We start from the raw sequence: 17516 nt of genomic DNA on the forward strand, positions 1-17516 counted from the left end.
GAATGTTGAGTTTTAAGCCAGCTTTTTTACTCTCCTCTCTCACCCTCATCAAGAGGCTCTTTAGTTCCTCTTTGCTTTCTGCCATAAGGGTGGTGTCAGCTGCATATCTGAAGTTTTTGGTATTTCTCCAGGCAATCTTGATTCCACCTTGTGAGTCATCCAGCCAAGACATTTAGCATGATGTATTCTGCATAGAAGTTAAATAAGCAGGTGACAATATACAGTCTTGTTCTACTCCTTTCCTAATTCTGAACCACTCAGTTGTTCCATGACTGGTTCTAAGTGTTGCTTCTTGACATGCATACAGGTTTCTCAGGAGGCAAGTTAAGTGGTCTGGTATTCCCCATCTCTTTAAGTATTTTCCACAGTTTGTTGTGCTCCATACAGTCAAAGGCTTTAGAGTAGTCAATGAAGCAGAAGTAGATGTTTTTCTGGAGTTCCCTTTAGCCATCAATTATTGAGTGTTTAGCCTCACTAATAACTTGAGTCAGATCTATATACCCAGAGTATATAGTTTATAATTAATAATCAGCCCTTGCATCTGTTTAATGCCTTTCTCTCTAAGGACCAAGTTGATGATATACTTTCAGATCTACATCAATCAGGAAGTCTGAAAAGTTTAGTTAACTTTTACAGTCCCCACTCTGCAGATGAAGAGGAGCTATTTAGAATCAGCTGACTCCCTTAGGCAAAGAAGAATGCCATCTAAAAATGCATTGGAGACTGAATCTAAACATTTTCGTTAAGACAGAAATCAAATGGTGCATTGAGAGAGTAGCTTTGACATATATACACTGCCATGTGTAAAATAGATAGCTAGTGAGAAGTGGCTGAATGAACTTCCCAAGTGGCTCAGTGGTAAAAAATATGCCTGCCAATTCAGGAGACATGGTTCAATCCCTGGGTTGGGAAGAACCCCTAGAAGGAGGAAATGGCAACCCACTCCGGTATTCTTGCCTGGAAAATCCCACAGAGGAAACTGGTGGGCTACAGTCCATGTGGATGCAAAGAGTCAGACATGACTGAATAACTGAGCATGCAAGCAGAGGAAGCTGACTATATTGCCCAGGGAGCTCAGCTCAGGGCTCTCTGATGACCTAGAGGGGTGGGATGGGGGCTGGGGGTGGGGGGGAGGCTCAAGAGGGAGAGGAGATATATGGCTGATTCATTTTGTTTTACAGCAGAAACTAACAGAACATTGTAAAACAGTTATACTCCAATAGTAAATCAGACCGTCTGAAGATTATATTAGGATAGCCTGTTGTATTATCAAACTGTTGAGGTGTCTGGATGAAACCTGCTTGACTAAAATAACTTAAACCATGTGTTACCTGATCGAGTGATTGAATGAGAGCTCTGTCCCTTTTCTGAATTCTCCTCCTCTTTGTGAAATGATTAAGCAGAAGTTTTCTGTGCCCTCTGCTGGCTTGACTTTGAAACTGCACAACAGATATCTATTGCTTTTCCTCCCCTTTCTCTTGCCTTAGCTTCATTTTGGACTAGAAAGACAGAGAGGGGCCACTTTACTTGACATCTGGATAAAAGTGGTCCGATTAATCAAGCTTCTGTTCAAGAAGCTGAATAGAGTGATAGAACAATCAATCTCGTGTTCAAATAGTAGATAACTCTTTTTTGTATTCCAACAATGGAGATAACTCCATTGTGAGTTTGTAAAGTATTCCATGAAGCATTGTTTTGTGTAACAATATAGGTAAAATAAAGGGAGGAGTGGAGATTTGAACAAATTTTAATAAAAGCATTCTGAACATTTTCAAAATTATGTGTGTTTTTCTTTAGAGGCAGAGGACAAGCAGGGTCAAGATGAACGCTGATGATGTAACAAGGTGAGTGGAGTGTCCTAGAAAGCTCCAGCCAGGTGTCTGTGGGAAGCTGGAGTTGCTGCAGGGTCATTGCTGAGCCTCCACAAGCACAGACAAGTTCACTGTTGACTTCTGTGTAACCCTTGTGTCACTCTCTAGGCCAAAGGAAATCCACGCAGGCCGCTCAAACGTACATGGTGTCTTCCTTACACGCTTTGGCTGCCGTGATTGTTCTTTGACTGAAATATTAATCACCCCAGAGGTGCTCTCTATGGCTTCCAGAAGATATGTTCAATCATTTAGTCAGTCACTCAGCAAACCAAACATACATTATATTACTGGGTTTTTACAAAGCACTACCCTTGGAGGCCAGCCAAAAGGAAGAAGGAGACATCAGAACTTATAATTTACTAGAACTGTGCTTCGGAATCTTTTTCCTGTCATGGCATACATAGAAAATTATACAATTTTAACAACCAAAATGGGAAAAGCATTTGAAAAAGAATAGATACATGTATATGTATAACTGTATCACTTTGGTGTACACTTGAAACTAACACAACATTGTTCATCAAATAGACTCCAAATAAAAATTTTAAAAAAAGAAAATTACCCAATTTGTATGTTCCACTGAGGTAAAGGGGAGGTAAGTGGAGGAGGGATTCAGGGGTATCTATATGGGATTTGATTTTAAAAAATTATATTTTTTGGAGATCAAACCAGTCATTCCTAGAAGAAAACAATTCTGAATATTCATTGGAAGGACTGAAGCTGAAGTTCCAATACTTTGGCCACCTGATGCAAATAGCCAACTCATTGAAAAAGACCCTGATGCTGGGAAAGATTGAGGGCAGGAGGAGAAGGGGGTGACAGAGGATGAGATGGTTGGATGGCATCACCGATTCAATGGACATGAGTTTGAGCAAATTCCAGGAGACAGTGAAGGACAGGGAAGCCTGGTGTGCTGCAGTTCATGGGCTCACAGAGTCAGACACAACTTATGGACTGAACAACAACAATACATACTGTATAATTATGATTTGAAAAATAAAATTATTAGGGACAGCATTAAATATTGAGCTGATATAAAGTTTCCAAATAAAATACATTCCAAATTTTCACTTTCTTCTGTGAATGTAACTATTTTTCTCTTATTTTATTTAAAAATTCTCTTTTGGATGTAACTTTTTTATTATTTTTAAAATTTATTTTTAATTGAAAGATAATTGCTTTACAATATTGTGTTGGCTTCTGCTGTACAGTAATGTGAGTCAGCTATATGTATACATATATCCCCTCCCTCTTGAGCCTCCTTCCCACCCCCCATCCATGAATGTAACTTTTCAGTATCAGGCTTTAAGCATAAAATAGCTACTTGCAATAATGACCAGAACTTTTCCAGAAGAATATCTTTAAGTTCTTGACAGCCATGAATAATTAAATACTCAAATAGATAATAAAATTTTAAATGAAATTTCAATATTAAAAAATGTATAAAAGTTAAAATATTTAAAGAAATGTCTTATTTTCTTTCATTAAAATTGTCAATTGAAAGTTCTTGTGATTCCATTAGTGGATCTTGAATCCAATCAGACTGTTTCATGTCAAACATTTAAAAGTAATGACACACACACACACACAAAATAAAATAAAAGTAATGACACATGGGATTTCCCTGGTGGTTCAGTGGGGGCTGGTTACAGAGGGCCCAGTTTGATCCTTGGTCAGAGAATTAGATCCCATGTCCAGGAACTAAAGATCCAGCCTGTCTCATCTACAGCCTGGCTCAACCAAATAAATAAATATTAAAAATAATGACACAGCTCTGTTTTAAAGCACGTTCCTTCAGGGGTGATACCCACCTAGTATGTACTAGTATTCACTGTTTATGGTTAGCTGACATCTGTTCTGATCGGTAATGTCTGTGCCATCTCAGATATTAAGTATTTTTCACGTTACCCTTGCCTATGCGTGCTTAGTCACTCAATTGTGTCCAACTCTTTGCGACCCCATGGACTATAGCCCGTCAGACTCCTCTGTCCATGGGATTTTCCAGCCAAGAATACTGGAGTGGGTTGCCATTCCCTTCTCCAGGGCATCTTCCTGACCCAGGGATCTAACTCAGGTCTCCCGCGCTGCAGGCAGATTCTTCACCGTCTAAGCCACCAGCCCTTGCCTATAAGCATTGTTAAAGCAGCCACCCTGAAGTTAACTTGGACACTGCTTGGACACCAGCCCCAAATGGACAGATATATCTGATTCCATGTGAAGACAGATTTGGGTCAGCCCTCTCAAGCTGCTCTGGCCAGAGCCCTCCAACCAGTCTTCTTGCCCCTCCATCCCTGACCACCTTGGGTTGCAGCTCCTCCTACTTGGCCCCTGGAATTCACTTCCTCTAGCAGGGCCCTGGACCCTTGTCTGTAACGTGCAGCAGTGTACTCTGCTGCTCTGGCCTCTGAAGTTCATGTCCAAGTGGTAACACATGGCAAGCAGCAAATACCACTGACCTTCTGCCTACTCGTGGTGATTGCCAGGCAGGACGTCACACTCTGCTTTGCTTGGATTATCCCAAGGGGAGCTCTCTCCATGGGTTGCGTGTATCCAGACGTTGTTGTTCTAGCTGGCAGGCCCAAGAGCCATGGGATCTTTATGTTGTATTTCACCTGTAACCCAATTGCAATACACCAGTGTGCAATGACCATGGTTGGGAAACTGCAGCAAAGGAAATAGAACAGTAAATGATAACACTACCTATTATTTATCAACACATGGTTTACAATGCTTTCACAGTGGACCTCGCTTATCTCTCATAAGAACATCCACTAAAAATTATCTTTCCATTTTACAGAGTAGAAAATAGATTTAGAAGAGTAAGTTGCTCAGGTTGACAAGTTAATTCCACCCTTCCCTGACTGGGGTGCCTCAAGGATGTACACATTGGTGGGCTGGATTAAATGATGAGTTACTAGAGTAACAGCTGTACTTTCAAGTTTTGGGGGAAATTTTTTTGTTTTCTAGTTTTTTGGCTGCCCCTAGAGACTTGCAGGATCTCAGTTCCTGAATCAGGGATTGAACCCAGACCCTGGGGTGAAAGCCCAGAATCCTAACCAGGAGGCTACCAGAGAACTCCCTGGGGAAATTTTAACTGGTAAATAATATAAAGTATTCAGGAATTCCCTGGTGGTCCAGTGTTTAGGACTCTGCGCTTTCACTACTGAGGGTGTGAGTTCAATCCCTGGTTGGGGAACTTAGATCCCACAAGCTTCATGGACAAGAAAAGGAAATAAAATATTCTTATGCTAAAATAAACATGTATTATCAAATGGAATGAAAACCTTGCACAAATTTGCAAGATCAAACATGAAACACCAAAGAAATATTGTGCTTCACGGAGGGCTACTTTGAGCTAGGCCCCCACACCTACAGGGGATGGGGATGAGTTTTGTCTTCTACCTGCAATGCAGGAGGCCCCAGTTTGATTCCTGGGTCAGGAAGATCCTCTGGAGAAGGGATAGGCTACCCACTCCAGTATTCTTGGGTTTCCCTTGTGGCTCAACTGGTAAAGAATCTGCCTGCAAAAAAAAAAAAAAAAAAGAATCTGCCTGTATTGGGGGAGATCTGGGTTCAGTCCCTGGTTTGGGAAGATCCCCTGCAGAAGAGAAAGGCTACCCACTCCAGTATTCTGGCCTGGAAAATTCCATGGACTGTATAGTCCATGTGGTCACATAGAGTCAGAGACTAGTGAGAGACTTTCACTTTCAACAGTGATTGAGGATACACTACTAGTGGACCCAAGTTTTTTTTAACTAAGAGTTCAAATGCTGCAACTAAAGTCCCTGCATGCCACAACTAAGACCAGGTACAGTCAAATAAAACAAACAAACAAAAAATCCACCCCCCAAAACATCCAAGGAGTTAGCAAATGGGTGCCTGGAGCCCAGGGCTGGGATCTGGGTTGTGAATTATCTGCCCCTAGGTTCTTTGCAACCTGAAGGACTGTAGCCCGCCAGGCCTCTGTCCATGGAATTTTCCAGCCAAGAATATTGGAGTGGGTTGCCATTTCTTCCTCCAGTGGATCTTCCCCACCCAGGGATCAAACCTATGTCTCTTGCTTCTTCTGCACTTGCAGGCAGATTCTTTACCACTGCACCACGTGGGAAGCCCTAGGTGAAAGTGAAAGAAAGTAAAAATGAAGTTGCTTAGTTGTGTCCAACTGTGCAACCCCATGGACTGTAGCCCACCAGGCTCCTCCATCCGTGGGATTCTCCAGGCAAGGGTACTGGAGTGAGTTGCCATTTCCTTCTCCAGGAGATCTTCCCCACCCAGGGATCAGACCCAGGACTGCCGAATTGTATGTAGGCAGACGCTTTGCCGTGTTAGCCACCAGGGAAATCCAGGTGAAAATGGTTATCTTAATGTTGGAAGAGATTGCCATCAGAGAAGGAGCCATCAGAGAGCAGGAGAGCGAGCAGGGGCACACCTATCAGAGAGACACCTGTGGAAAGTTTAAAGGACAGGCATACTCAGTAGTAGCTAATGATGGAGAGGTTGGAGTCTTTATCGCACAGTGCTTAGCATAAAACAGGCACGCAAATATTTGTGAGGAGAATGAAAGAAAAAAAAAAAAGGTAAGAAAATGATATGTTCAGGACAAGCCATGTGAAAGAAATGGTAGAATCTGGGTAAAAATGTGTTAAACTAAGAAGGACCTATACTGTATAGCACAGGCTTCCCCAGGGGCTCAGCGGTAAAGACTCGGCCTGCAGGAGACGCTGGGGATGTGAGTTCGATCCCTAGGTTGGGAATATCCCCTGGAGGAAATGCAACCCATTCCAGTATTCTTGCCTGGAGAATCCCATGGGGTTGAAAAGAGTTGGACACGACTAAAGCAACTGAGCACGCACACACTATATAGCATGGGGAACTCTATTTAATACACTGTAATGACCTATAATGGAAGAGAATCTAAAAGAGTGGGTATATGTATATATAGGGGCTTCCCTTAGGGCACAGTGGTAAAGAACCCACCTGCCAATGCAGGAGACAAAGGTTCGATCCCTGGATCAGGAAGATCCCCTGGAAAAGGAAAAGGCTGGGTCCTCAGCATGGATTCTGCAGAGTCTTAACCACTGGACTGCCAGGGATTTCCCTAAAGTGTGATTTTATTTAAAGGGACCAATTTAATGCAAACTCCAGCCTTTCCCATTCAATCTCAACTTCTAGAGATTAAAAATATATAATACCACCCAATGGCTCCATAACTTCATTACAAATCAAACTTTTTTTTTTTTTTAACCAGTGGGCTCACCTCTCAGGGGCTTCCCAGGTGATGCAATGGTAAAGAATCTGCTTGCCAATGCAGAAGACAAAGGAGACTCAAGTTCAATCCCTTCGTGGGGAAGATCCCCTGGAGTAAGAAATGGCAACCCACTCCAGTATTCTCGCTTGGAAAATTCCATGGACAGAGGAGCCTGGCGGACATGATTGGGCACGCACTGGCCTCTAAGTCCTTTTTAGAAAAGGTTATTTAAGACTTTCTGCTTCCTGAGACTCCCATTCAGACATTTCTTGGTACTTAAAAAAAAAAAGCTCCAAGTTCTCTCGCTTAGAGAAAGGTCTTTCCCCTTCATATCTTTTCCGGTTTTAAAAGTATTACTCTGGGGGAGGAAACTGCCAAGGGCCGGATTCTGGGGGGCGCATACCCACCGGGGGCAGTGCAGTGGACGTCAGCCGGGAACCGCGGGACTAGCTCTATTTACCGAAAGAGCTAGAGGCCAAAGTTCAGAAAAGGGTTAAGGGAAGCGAGCGGCCGGGTCCCTGGAGCCCCTCCCCTGCCCATGATCCCCGGGCGCCCCTGCACTTTGAGCCCGAGGCGGCTGGGGCTCTGGCTGTTGCGGGGACCAGCGGGGCGGGCAGGCGGGCGGGATGCTGCGGCTGCTGGCGTCCACCTGCGCCAGGGGCCTGGGGGGTGGCTGGGGCTCGCGGAGGCTGGTTCCCAGGGGCCGAGCGCGCCCGGTCGCGGGACTCTGCGACCTCAGCCGCCGCTTGAGCCGCCAGGCCTCCGACGCCCCCCGGAACCAACCCCCCAGTTCCGAGTTCGTGGCCCGGTCGGTGGGCATCTGCTCCATGATGCGGCTGCCGGTGCAGGCCTCTCCCGAGGGGCTGGACGCCGCCTTCGTCGGGGTGCCGCTGGACATTGGGACTTCCAACCGGCCTGGGGCGAGGTAAGGTCAGCAGGATTCGGGGACACGTGTCGGGCAGCCTGGCGGCCACCGTGCATACAAAACTCATGGAGAGGCGCTTTCGCTCACCCAGAGTGGAGTTGGAAGTCAGGGTCTAGTCCCAAAGTGCCCTTTGGGGGCAGGGAGGCAGGTCAGTTTGCCTCAAGTAATCCCAAGGGCTCAGCACGTGTGTCACCCATTGGGGTTTAGGGACCGAGACTTCTCCATTCCCTGGCCTAGCTGGGATGGTGGCTGTGGGTACTTCCGGTTTACAAAAGCAGGGGACATTAAATTTGAGAACAGAAGCTGGCTGCCTTTTCCCAAAACCTCTAGATATCACCTAACTCAAAAGTTTGCTCAAAATAAGGCAGGTTTTTTTGGCCACGCCAAGGTGGCATGACGGATGGATCTTATTTCCCAGCCCAGGGATGGAACGGGCTCCCCTGCAGTGGAAGCGCAGAGCCTTAACCACTGGCCTGCCAGTGAAGCCCGCCAAATAAGGCAGTTTTCTTAAGATCACGTTGTATTTGTTTAGAAGCTGAAGTCCTGTCGGACTCTTTTGCTACCCCATAGACTGTAGCCCGTCAGGCTCCGCTGTCTGTGGGATTCTCCAGCCGAGAATACTGGAGTGGATTGCCATTCCCTTCTCAAGGGGATCTTCCCCATCCAGCTATCTAACCGGAGTCTCCTGCTTTGGCAGGTGGCTTCTTTACCATTTGAAGCCAATCTTACCAAAAGCCGTAAGATTAAGTTAGAAGAAGTAAAACCGATTCTCCTAATTGTTGAACATCAGCTATTTCTGACTCAGCTCAGCAATATTCCAGCTGACTACTGATCTATTAATGCCACCTTTTATTAAATGCCTACTGAGTGCAAGGTGCTTTACATAGGTGACCTGATTTACTTACACCAGCAGAGTAAGGTAAATGTCATTATTACTTTACAGATTAGGAAACTGAAGCTCAGAGAGATTAAGAAATTATCTAGTGCCATTTAGTAAATTGGTGATGGGTGGCCTTCTAAATCTGTGCCTTTAATCTCTTCACTATATAGGTCAGATCAGTGGTTCCCAAGGGCTTCCCTGGTGGCTCAGATGGTAAACAGTCTTCCTGCAATGCGGGAGACCCTGGTTTGATCCCTGGGTCAGGAAGATGCCCTGGAGAAGGAAATGGCAACCCACTCCAGTATTATTGCTGGGAAGATCCCCTGGACAGAGGAGCCTGGCGAGCTACAGTCCATGGGGTCACAAAGAGTCAGACACAACTGAGCTTTGAACTTTTGAGTGGTTCTCCTCGGGAGCATCCGGGTGTGTCTCTCCCCCCAGAGGCCACATTTGGCAGAGTCTGGATGTGTTTTTGGTTGTGGCAACATGTGGGAAGGGGTGCTACTGGCATCGAGTGGGCAAGGACCAGGGTTGCTGCTTAACATTCTACAATATATAGGACGAACCCCAACCCTGCAGCAAAGATTCATTCAGACCCAGCACAGAGCCTGGGAAGCTCTGGCCCAGGGAGAGCCTCTAAACCTTTAGGGATGGCTCACAGAGTGATTCTTCCTCTTCCAGATTTGGACCCCGCCGGATCCGAGAAGAATCGGTGCTGCTTAGGACCGCCAATCCTAGCACAGGAGCTGTTCCCTTCCAGTTCCTCAGGGTTGCAGACCTAGGCGATGTGAATGTCAATCTTTACAACCTTCAGGACAGCTGCCGCCTGATTCGAGCGGCCTATCAGAAAATCGTAGCAGCCGGCTGTGTTCCTCTGACCTTGGGTAATGGCAGCTGCAAGGCGAGTGTAGTTCTCTGAGCTTAGGGTTTATTTATTGTTAGCTGGAGTACAGTTACTTCTCCAGGGCAAACCACTGTGAATATGGAGACAGAGGAAAGAGAACATTTTTAGTTCATTTATTTTGGCCCCTGGGGAGAGGATATTTACATTTTTTGGACTAGTATGATGACAGGGATGGGCTGGGGGAAGCAAGTGAGGCATTTACCTTAGTGCAAAATTTAAGGGGTTCCTAAAAAGCCAACAATATACATAAGTGATTTTCCCTTTTTGCCTCATGCTCCAGTATGGCTCAGAATAGCACAATTACTGATCCTATCTTTTTTGAAATTTTATCATGGATTCTTTTTCTTGCACTGATTTTGAATTTTAAAAATATTACATTAAAATAGTATTTATCTTGATGACTGTGTAGTTCTCTCTCTCTTTTTTTTAATGGCCTTGCAGTTTGCAGGATCTTAGTTCCCCAACCTGGGATTGAATCTGGTCCCCTGCAAGTGTGGAGTCCTAACCACTGAACCACCAGGGAATTCCCCAATTACTGGTGTTTTTTTTATTTAGTGTTCCTTCAATTTTTGCATCCTTCAAAAAAATTTTTTTTTTTTTTTGCATCCTTCAATTTATTCCTTCAATTTTGGCAAGTGCCTCTACCCACCTCACCTTGTCCCAACCCTTGATCTTGTGCCTGAGGAAAGCTGCTAGCAGGGGCTTAGTTGTGACTTTTTAACTATTTCAAGGATGTTGTTTTAATGACTTAATTTGGGAGAACTGCAAGGGGGCCTTTTTTTCTCTCATCAGCGTCTATGTTAATCTGTAGGGCAACTTTCTTCTGACCCTCCCCCTCCATCCTGCTCCGCTCTCCCTGTAGCGTTTCTTTTTCGGTTCACAAATAGTCAAAATTGTACCTTTTTCTAAATATCCAGTTGGAATTAAAAAATAATTTTATTTCTTTATTGGCTGTGCTGAGTCTTCGTTGCTATATGGGCTCTTCTGTAATAGCAGCGAGCAGGGGCTACTCTTAGTTGTGGTGCATAGGCTTCTCACTGCGGTGGCTTCTGTTGTTTCGGAGCAGGGCTCTAGGGAGCACGGGCTTCAGTAGTGGCAGCACGTGGGCTCAGTAGTTGTGAATCCTGGGCTCTGGAGCATAGACTCAATAGCTGTGATGCAAGGGCTTAGTTGCTCCGTGGCATATGGGATCTTCCCAGACCAGGGATTGAACCCGTGTCTCCTGCATTGGCAGGCAGATTCTTTACTACTGAGCCACCAGGGAAGCCCTATTTATTTTACTGGGTGCACCATTTGGCATGTGGATCTTAGTTCCCCAACCAGGGATCAAACCTGGTCCCCTGCAGTAGCAGCTCAGAGGTTTAACCACTGGACCACCAGGGAAGTCCCTCCAAATTTATTTTTGTCAAATTAGAGGGCCTAGCCTGCAAAGCACAGTGGTAAGGAGTGGAGTTTCTGGCTGTCATGGTGTGAAATCTCAGCTCTACCTTTCACTCACTGTTCATGCTTCATTCCCTTATCTGTAAAATGGGAGTAGTACCACCACCACCTGCCTTCTTATATTGTGTCAGAGGCATATAACTAAGGTGCATATAAAGCATGCAGATTTGCGACTGGCATATTTTAAGCTTCAATTATAATAGCTTTTGTTATTATTAATAATTATCAATGGGAATACTTTTTTAGGCCTGTGCTGTCTAGTGTGGTAGCCCCTAGCCATAGGTGGCTCTTTGAATTGCAATAAAATAAAATAAAACATTCAGTTCCTCAGTGGCATGAGCCACATCTCCATAGCCAATGGCTAGGGCCCTCCATGTTGGTCAGTGCGGATACGGAGCATGTGTGTCACTGCAGAAAGCTTACCTGGGCAGAGCTGGTCTGACCATTTTCCCCATAAGTCTTAATTTTGTTGTTGTTCAGTCACTCAATTGTATCCAAATCTTGCAACCCCATGGACTGCTGCTTGCTCAAATTCATGTCCATTGAGTCAGTGATGCCATCCAACCATCTTGTCCTCTGTCATCCCCTTCTCCTTTTGCCTTCTGTCTTTCCAGCATCAGGGTCTTTTCCAATGAGTCGGCTCCTCGCATCAAATGGCTGAAGTATTGAAGCTTCAGCTTCAGCATCATTCAGAGTTGATTTCCTTTAGGATTGACTGGTTTGATCTCCTTGGTGTCCAAGGGACTCTCAAGAATCTTCTCCAGCACCACAGTTTAAAAGCATATATTTTTTGGCACTCAGCCTTCTTTATGGTCCAACTCTCATAACCACATATGACTACTGGAAAAACCAGAGCTTTGACTATATTAAAGCTTAAATTATAAGCCTTAACTTAATTTTCTCTTATTAAAAAAAATTTTTTTTTAACTCTTTGTCCACACCATGTAGTATGTGGGATCTTAGTTCCCAACCAGGGATTGAATCCAAGACCCCTGGCATTGGAAGCATGGAGTCTTAACTGCTGGACCCCAGGGAAATCCCTTAATTTTCTCTTTTAAATGACAATGTAATGTCAGGCATTTAGTGGCCATTTTTTCATCACTGAACAAGATCTTATTTTAGCTATGGTTATAGTTCTTCCAGTCTAATTGAAAAGATGGCAGAATTGGGCAAACTGAAGATGGTTCTAGGTGATACATGGTCCTCAAATCTTATTCCAAATCCACATTACAAGTTTTCTTCTTTTTTTTTTCTCTTTGAAGGTGGAGATCATACAATCACCTATCCTATATTGCAAGCGATAGCAGAAAAGTAAGTCCCAAAAGGAGGAGCCCAAGCAAGATTTCAAAATTCAGGAGCTGGAGAATGAGTTGTTTGCTGCTAGAGGGCGTCAGGTGACTTCTGCCGGCTCAGGTTACTGGGAGTGATAGGAAATTCCCCACTGAGTTGCTTCTATGGATCAAAATTAACCTCGCGCTCCAGGTGTGTCTGTCAGTCACCAGCTGGGAGCCAAGACAATTTATTATTAATGCCTTGGCCACCCTCGCTTGCCCTAGATCTGCTGTTATGCAGGCTCAGCGTTTGCCTCTGTTTTTGGAAGATGAGCCTTTACTGAAATACACAACCCCAGTTAACTTGTTTTTGTTTTGCTTCAAAGGCCAAATACAAATACTGACAAGCACTGTGGTGTTGCTTGCTGAGGGGAGGCCCTGTTTTTTCCTGAAAGGCCCCCTTTCCCAGAAGTTGAGGAGATGGATTTTTCCAGTAGTGAAAGTCTACCAGGCGTTGACTAATTTTGGTTACTTTGAGAAACAGACAGATGGGCGGAGGTGATGCTGCTCCAGAATTCATATACAGGAGAGATATGTGGGTAGCCTTCTGGCTGGGGGTGGGTGGGCCCAAGTCTTTTCTTGAAGCTATGTTAGCCTGGCATGGATTTGGATTGTCTGTTTATTTTGGGTGGCTGGCAGGGTTGATGAAAATTATAGAGAGTTGGGGGAAGCTGCTTCTTGGTACTGAAGTTGAAGAAAGGGTGGTGTTGATTTGCTGAGCCTTCACATGAGCTCACCTGAGCCACCACCCTATCTTCTCATCCCACCCAGCACTCTGTCTTTAAGTAAAGAAAATTGTGGGTGAGAGGTAGAGAGGGTCAGCTAAAGCACATGACTATTGTCTGCCTGATTCCTCTGAGCTTATTTTTCTTCTGAGATGCTCAGGGATTTGAAGTCAGAAGCCAGTTGCAAGGCTAGTAATTGATGCCAGATATCCCCCGCCATGACTGTGAGTTGTCACTAGGATTTGGTGGCCTGGAGGGTGGCTGTGTTCGGGCCCCACTGGGAGGCCTGGCCCCTGAGCTGCCCTGTTGTCAACAGGCATGGTCCTGTGGGGCTGGTGCATGTGGACGCTCACATGGACACAGTCGACAAGGCCCTAGGGGAGAAGCTCTATCACGGGACCCCCTTCCGCCGGTGTGTGGACGAGGGACTCCTGGACTGCAAGCGTGTGGTGCAGATCGGCATCCGGGGCTCTTCCACGACCTTGGATACCTACAGATACAGCCGGAGCCAGGTGACAGACCAAAAGCCCCTCCTGGTGTCCCCAGCCCCTCACATTGCCTTCCTCTCCATCGGCCACTCAATGGTAGCTATGGATTCAATGAGGTTCTGCTGATCAAGTTCACAGAGTGGGGACGGAAGCTGCGTTTGCATCATGTGGAGCAGAGAGGAGCAAGGGTGCTAGCTGATGAGGCAGATGATGCCTTATCACTGGGTAGGGGAGACAATCAGAAACAAACCAAGCCCTTAGATGTTGCTGGCTTGGAAAAGAGCCAAGGAGGTCCAGACCCAAATCAATGGGTCGATATGGGGATGACAGTTCCCTCCTCATGGAGACTGAGGGTCAAATGTGAGGTGCATGTAAGCTGAGAATACAGTGGGCCCATAGACAATGCCTTGTAAATATTCCAGGCCCAAGTGTCAAACTTCTGCTCCAATTTCTACCTTTCCAGGGCTTCCGGGTGGTCCTGGCTGAAGACTGCTGGCTGAAGTCACTGGTTCCTCTGATGGGGGAAGTGAGGCAGCAGATGGGAAGCAGACCCATTTATATCAGCTTTGACATTGATGGCTTGGACCCTGCTTACGCCCCGGGCACAGGGACACCTGAAATTGCTGGTCTTACTCCTAGTCAGGTAAGGAACTCCACCAGTGACACGTCTTTGGGGTGAGGACACTGAGTCTCCCACTTTCCTGGGACTTGAACTGAGTCTTCAGGAATCAGATGGGATTTTAAAATCAGAGCACTTGGGCCTTTATTGTTTTCAGGGCTGATCACAGGTTTGGATTTTCCCTTACTGATGAGCAACTGATGTTGGCAAGGGACCTCCTTTCTTTTCTGGGATATAATAACAGTCTGTTATTTGGTCTTTCTGCCTCTGGTCCACCTGTCCATGGGGATAGTATTGTAATACACCCTGTTAAGCACCACATTTTATTTTTTAGGGGGTTCAATTTAAAATATATTCACAGTGGGATGAACCACCTCCCAAGGTAGTTCAAGAATTTTGGAAACCCTCAAATAAAGCTCTCATAGGTGTGCTCAGCATACACACAGGAAGGCAGAATCGGGGTGTGATTATAACTGGAAGGAAAGCTCCAGGGTGTGGACCTTCGTTCTGTTCATTCTTCTTGGAACTGAGGATAGTGTCTGACATATAAGTAGGAGGTACTCAAAGATACTGGAGTAAATGAATGAAGACTGCTTGAACCTAACTGATTATCTTCTATCCTCTCAGAAAGGAGGATGGTCATACCTGCCTCTCTTGAAGCCTTTCCTGGTTCCCGCCAGTTTTCTAGAACACACTCCATTCCTCTGCTTTGCATCCTTTCAGCTTTTCACCTGCAAAATGGAGGCAAAGTGGTGCTCTTCCAACCACCCCTCTCACTTATCCTGTCTTCTAACTACAGTACTTCTTCCATCATGGCGCTTCCGCACGTGTCTTTCCTTCTGCCCGGGCCACCCTCCCCCTGCTCCTCTGCTCAGTCAGTCCTTTGAGCTAAGAGTTTCCACCTTAGAGGGGCCTTTCCCCACCTCTGAGGTTGTCTTCCATGAAACTGTCCCTGGTGCCAAAAATGGGGACTGCTGCCTGGATGCATGGCACTGAAGTGATTGGTTAGCTGGTTTCTGATGATCCCTCGGGGCCTGTTGGTGAGTGAATGTTTATTGAGGGAGAGCGACAGTTTCAAGTTGAAGGGGGGGTCTGGGTTGGGAGAAATCCACGGAGGCCTCTACTGGTGGCTTTCTGTTGTCAGTGGTTACCATTGTGGACAACTCAAACTTGATCTTGGACAGGCTCTGGAGATCATCCGGGGTTGTCAAGGCCTGAATGTGGTGGGTTGTGACCTTGTGGAAGTTTCACCACCCTACGATCCTTCTGGTGAGTAAGGGAGATAAGTGTGATCTGTAGGCAGCTGCTAGTTTAAACCGTCTTCCTCTAATAAGTAGATGGATGGGTCCTTTTAGACAACCCGGGAACCTGCTGAGTATGTCCTACAGTGAAGAAAATAAACCTATTAATGCACACTGTATAGATGTGAGCTAATGAACCCTAACAGAACCCCTGGGAGGCAGCTAAGGATTATTAGCTGGCCCCACCCATCAGCAGAAGAGAAACCAGCCTGCAGTTCAATGATGGGGCGGCACAGTGCCATTCGCCTTTGATATTTCATTGAAGAGTGAATTCTTAAGGCACAAATGATATTTATAAATATTAATAAACTGGGAGAGTCAGCTGGTTTAGGAGAGAGATTCAAAGCAGATGCCCTCCCAATAATTTTAATGTTAGCAGTTTACAGACTTGGGCCTATTAGGTTCAGAGGATAGATAATAAATACAGTACACAGCATGATGACAGGTTTTCCTTTGGGGAAATCTGGTCTGAGTAAACAGAGCCTTCTGAATTTTAAAATACTATTTCTGAATGGTGCTGGATGGAGAGAATGCCGGGGAAAGCATGTCTACGGGGTGGTCAGGTAGCACAGGCAGGACGCTGACCTAAGGCAGTGGACTGCACACTGCTCATGCTTGGGTTTCACCTCTTTGTAGGAAACACAGCCCTGGTGGCAGCCAACCTGCTGTTTGAGATGCTGTGTGTTCTCCCCAAAGTGACAGTCGTCTGAACCTTGTCCTGTGATTCTTCAAGATGTAACAGCAGCTTGCACAGATGATAATTCTCCGGACGTACTTGTGTGCAAGCAAAATCTGAGAACTGAAGAGCTGATGCCAATAAAACATTCTGCTAAAAATGTCATTGGTAGCTGTAACCATCAGGGCATTCAGTAAAACTCGAATCCAAACAGCCAGTATTCCTCAGGAGTTTGAATTAACTTAAAAAAAAAAGATGCACTTGTGCTGTTTTTTCCTTTGAAGAATGGTGATGGAGGATGAAGGGGAGAGGGATGGAGAATGCAGTGTATTTATAATTTGGAGGAATGAAATGAAAAAAATCCTATGAAATCATACTGTAGAAACATTCCAGATTTCTATAGTATCTTCCTTTAAAATATAGCCCCTGCTCTGAGAAGCCTAGGACTGCATCTTGGTTTTAGGGCTTCTGTGAACATTAAACAAAGTGTGAAAGGAAAAGAATGTGCAGATCCTAATAAAGAGACTTCCTACTCAAAACCCCAGGAAGATGCAGGAATGTCTTCTAAACCAGGTAACATGAGCTGGCCTCTGAAGGGCTGTTTATATACTTTCTGAACTTACTCCCTCTAAGCCTGTGTTACATTATCTTCTCTTCAAGCTGACCCACCCTCTAAGACTGCAGTACCTGAAATCTGCAGTGAAGGCATGATGATCTTAAGCATGTATTGAGTAACATGCAGATTCGATTCTGTTGATCATGTGTCCATGGTCAAATCATCACCTCGTGACATAAGAGCTACCCGTAATCATCACACATTAAAATAGTTTATTTCTGTTTCCAGTCTGTAAGATTCTTAAAACAAAATAACATCAGCTTCAGTGCCTGTTTCACGATACAAAACAAAAACAACATAAAAAAGACACCATTTGCCGAATAAGTTATTTGTTCCTAAGAGTATCAAAAGTGCAAAATATTCACCTTCTTTTCAGGTCTGTCTTGAAAGTATAATCATCTTCCTTGACACACAGAACAGAGAGATTCAGCAGCTGCCAGGCTGTGTTTCTTTTCTGAGGACGAGGTCAGGTATTTGGATGTGAGCAGCGTT

General features: G+C 45.2%; 1 protein-coding gene across 1 annotated transcript; it reads left to right on the forward strand.

Moving 5' to 3' along the window:
• The first annotated feature begins 7666 nt into the window (after window positions 1–7666).
• AGMAT (agmatinase (putative)) lies at window positions 7667–17373 on the forward strand. Its single transcript, XM_065936040.1, has 7 exons — window positions 7667–8044; window positions 9606–9808; window positions 12531–12579; window positions 13641–13836; window positions 14276–14455; window positions 15616–15700; window positions 16369–17373. Exons 1-7 carry the CDS (start codon window positions 7746–7748, stop codon window positions 16440–16442), a joined length of 1086 nt encoding a protein of 361 aa, XP_065792112.1. The 5' UTR covers window positions 7667–7745; the 3' UTR covers window positions 16443–17373.
• Window positions 17374–17516: the final 143 nt, after the last annotated feature.

The sequence above is a fragment of the Muntiacus reevesi genome, chromosome 5, assembly GCF_963930625.1.
Source record: "Muntiacus reevesi chromosome 5, mMunRee1.1, whole genome shotgun sequence".
NCBI classification, from domain to species: Eukaryota; Metazoa; Chordata; class Mammalia; order Artiodactyla; family Cervidae; genus Muntiacus; species Muntiacus reevesi.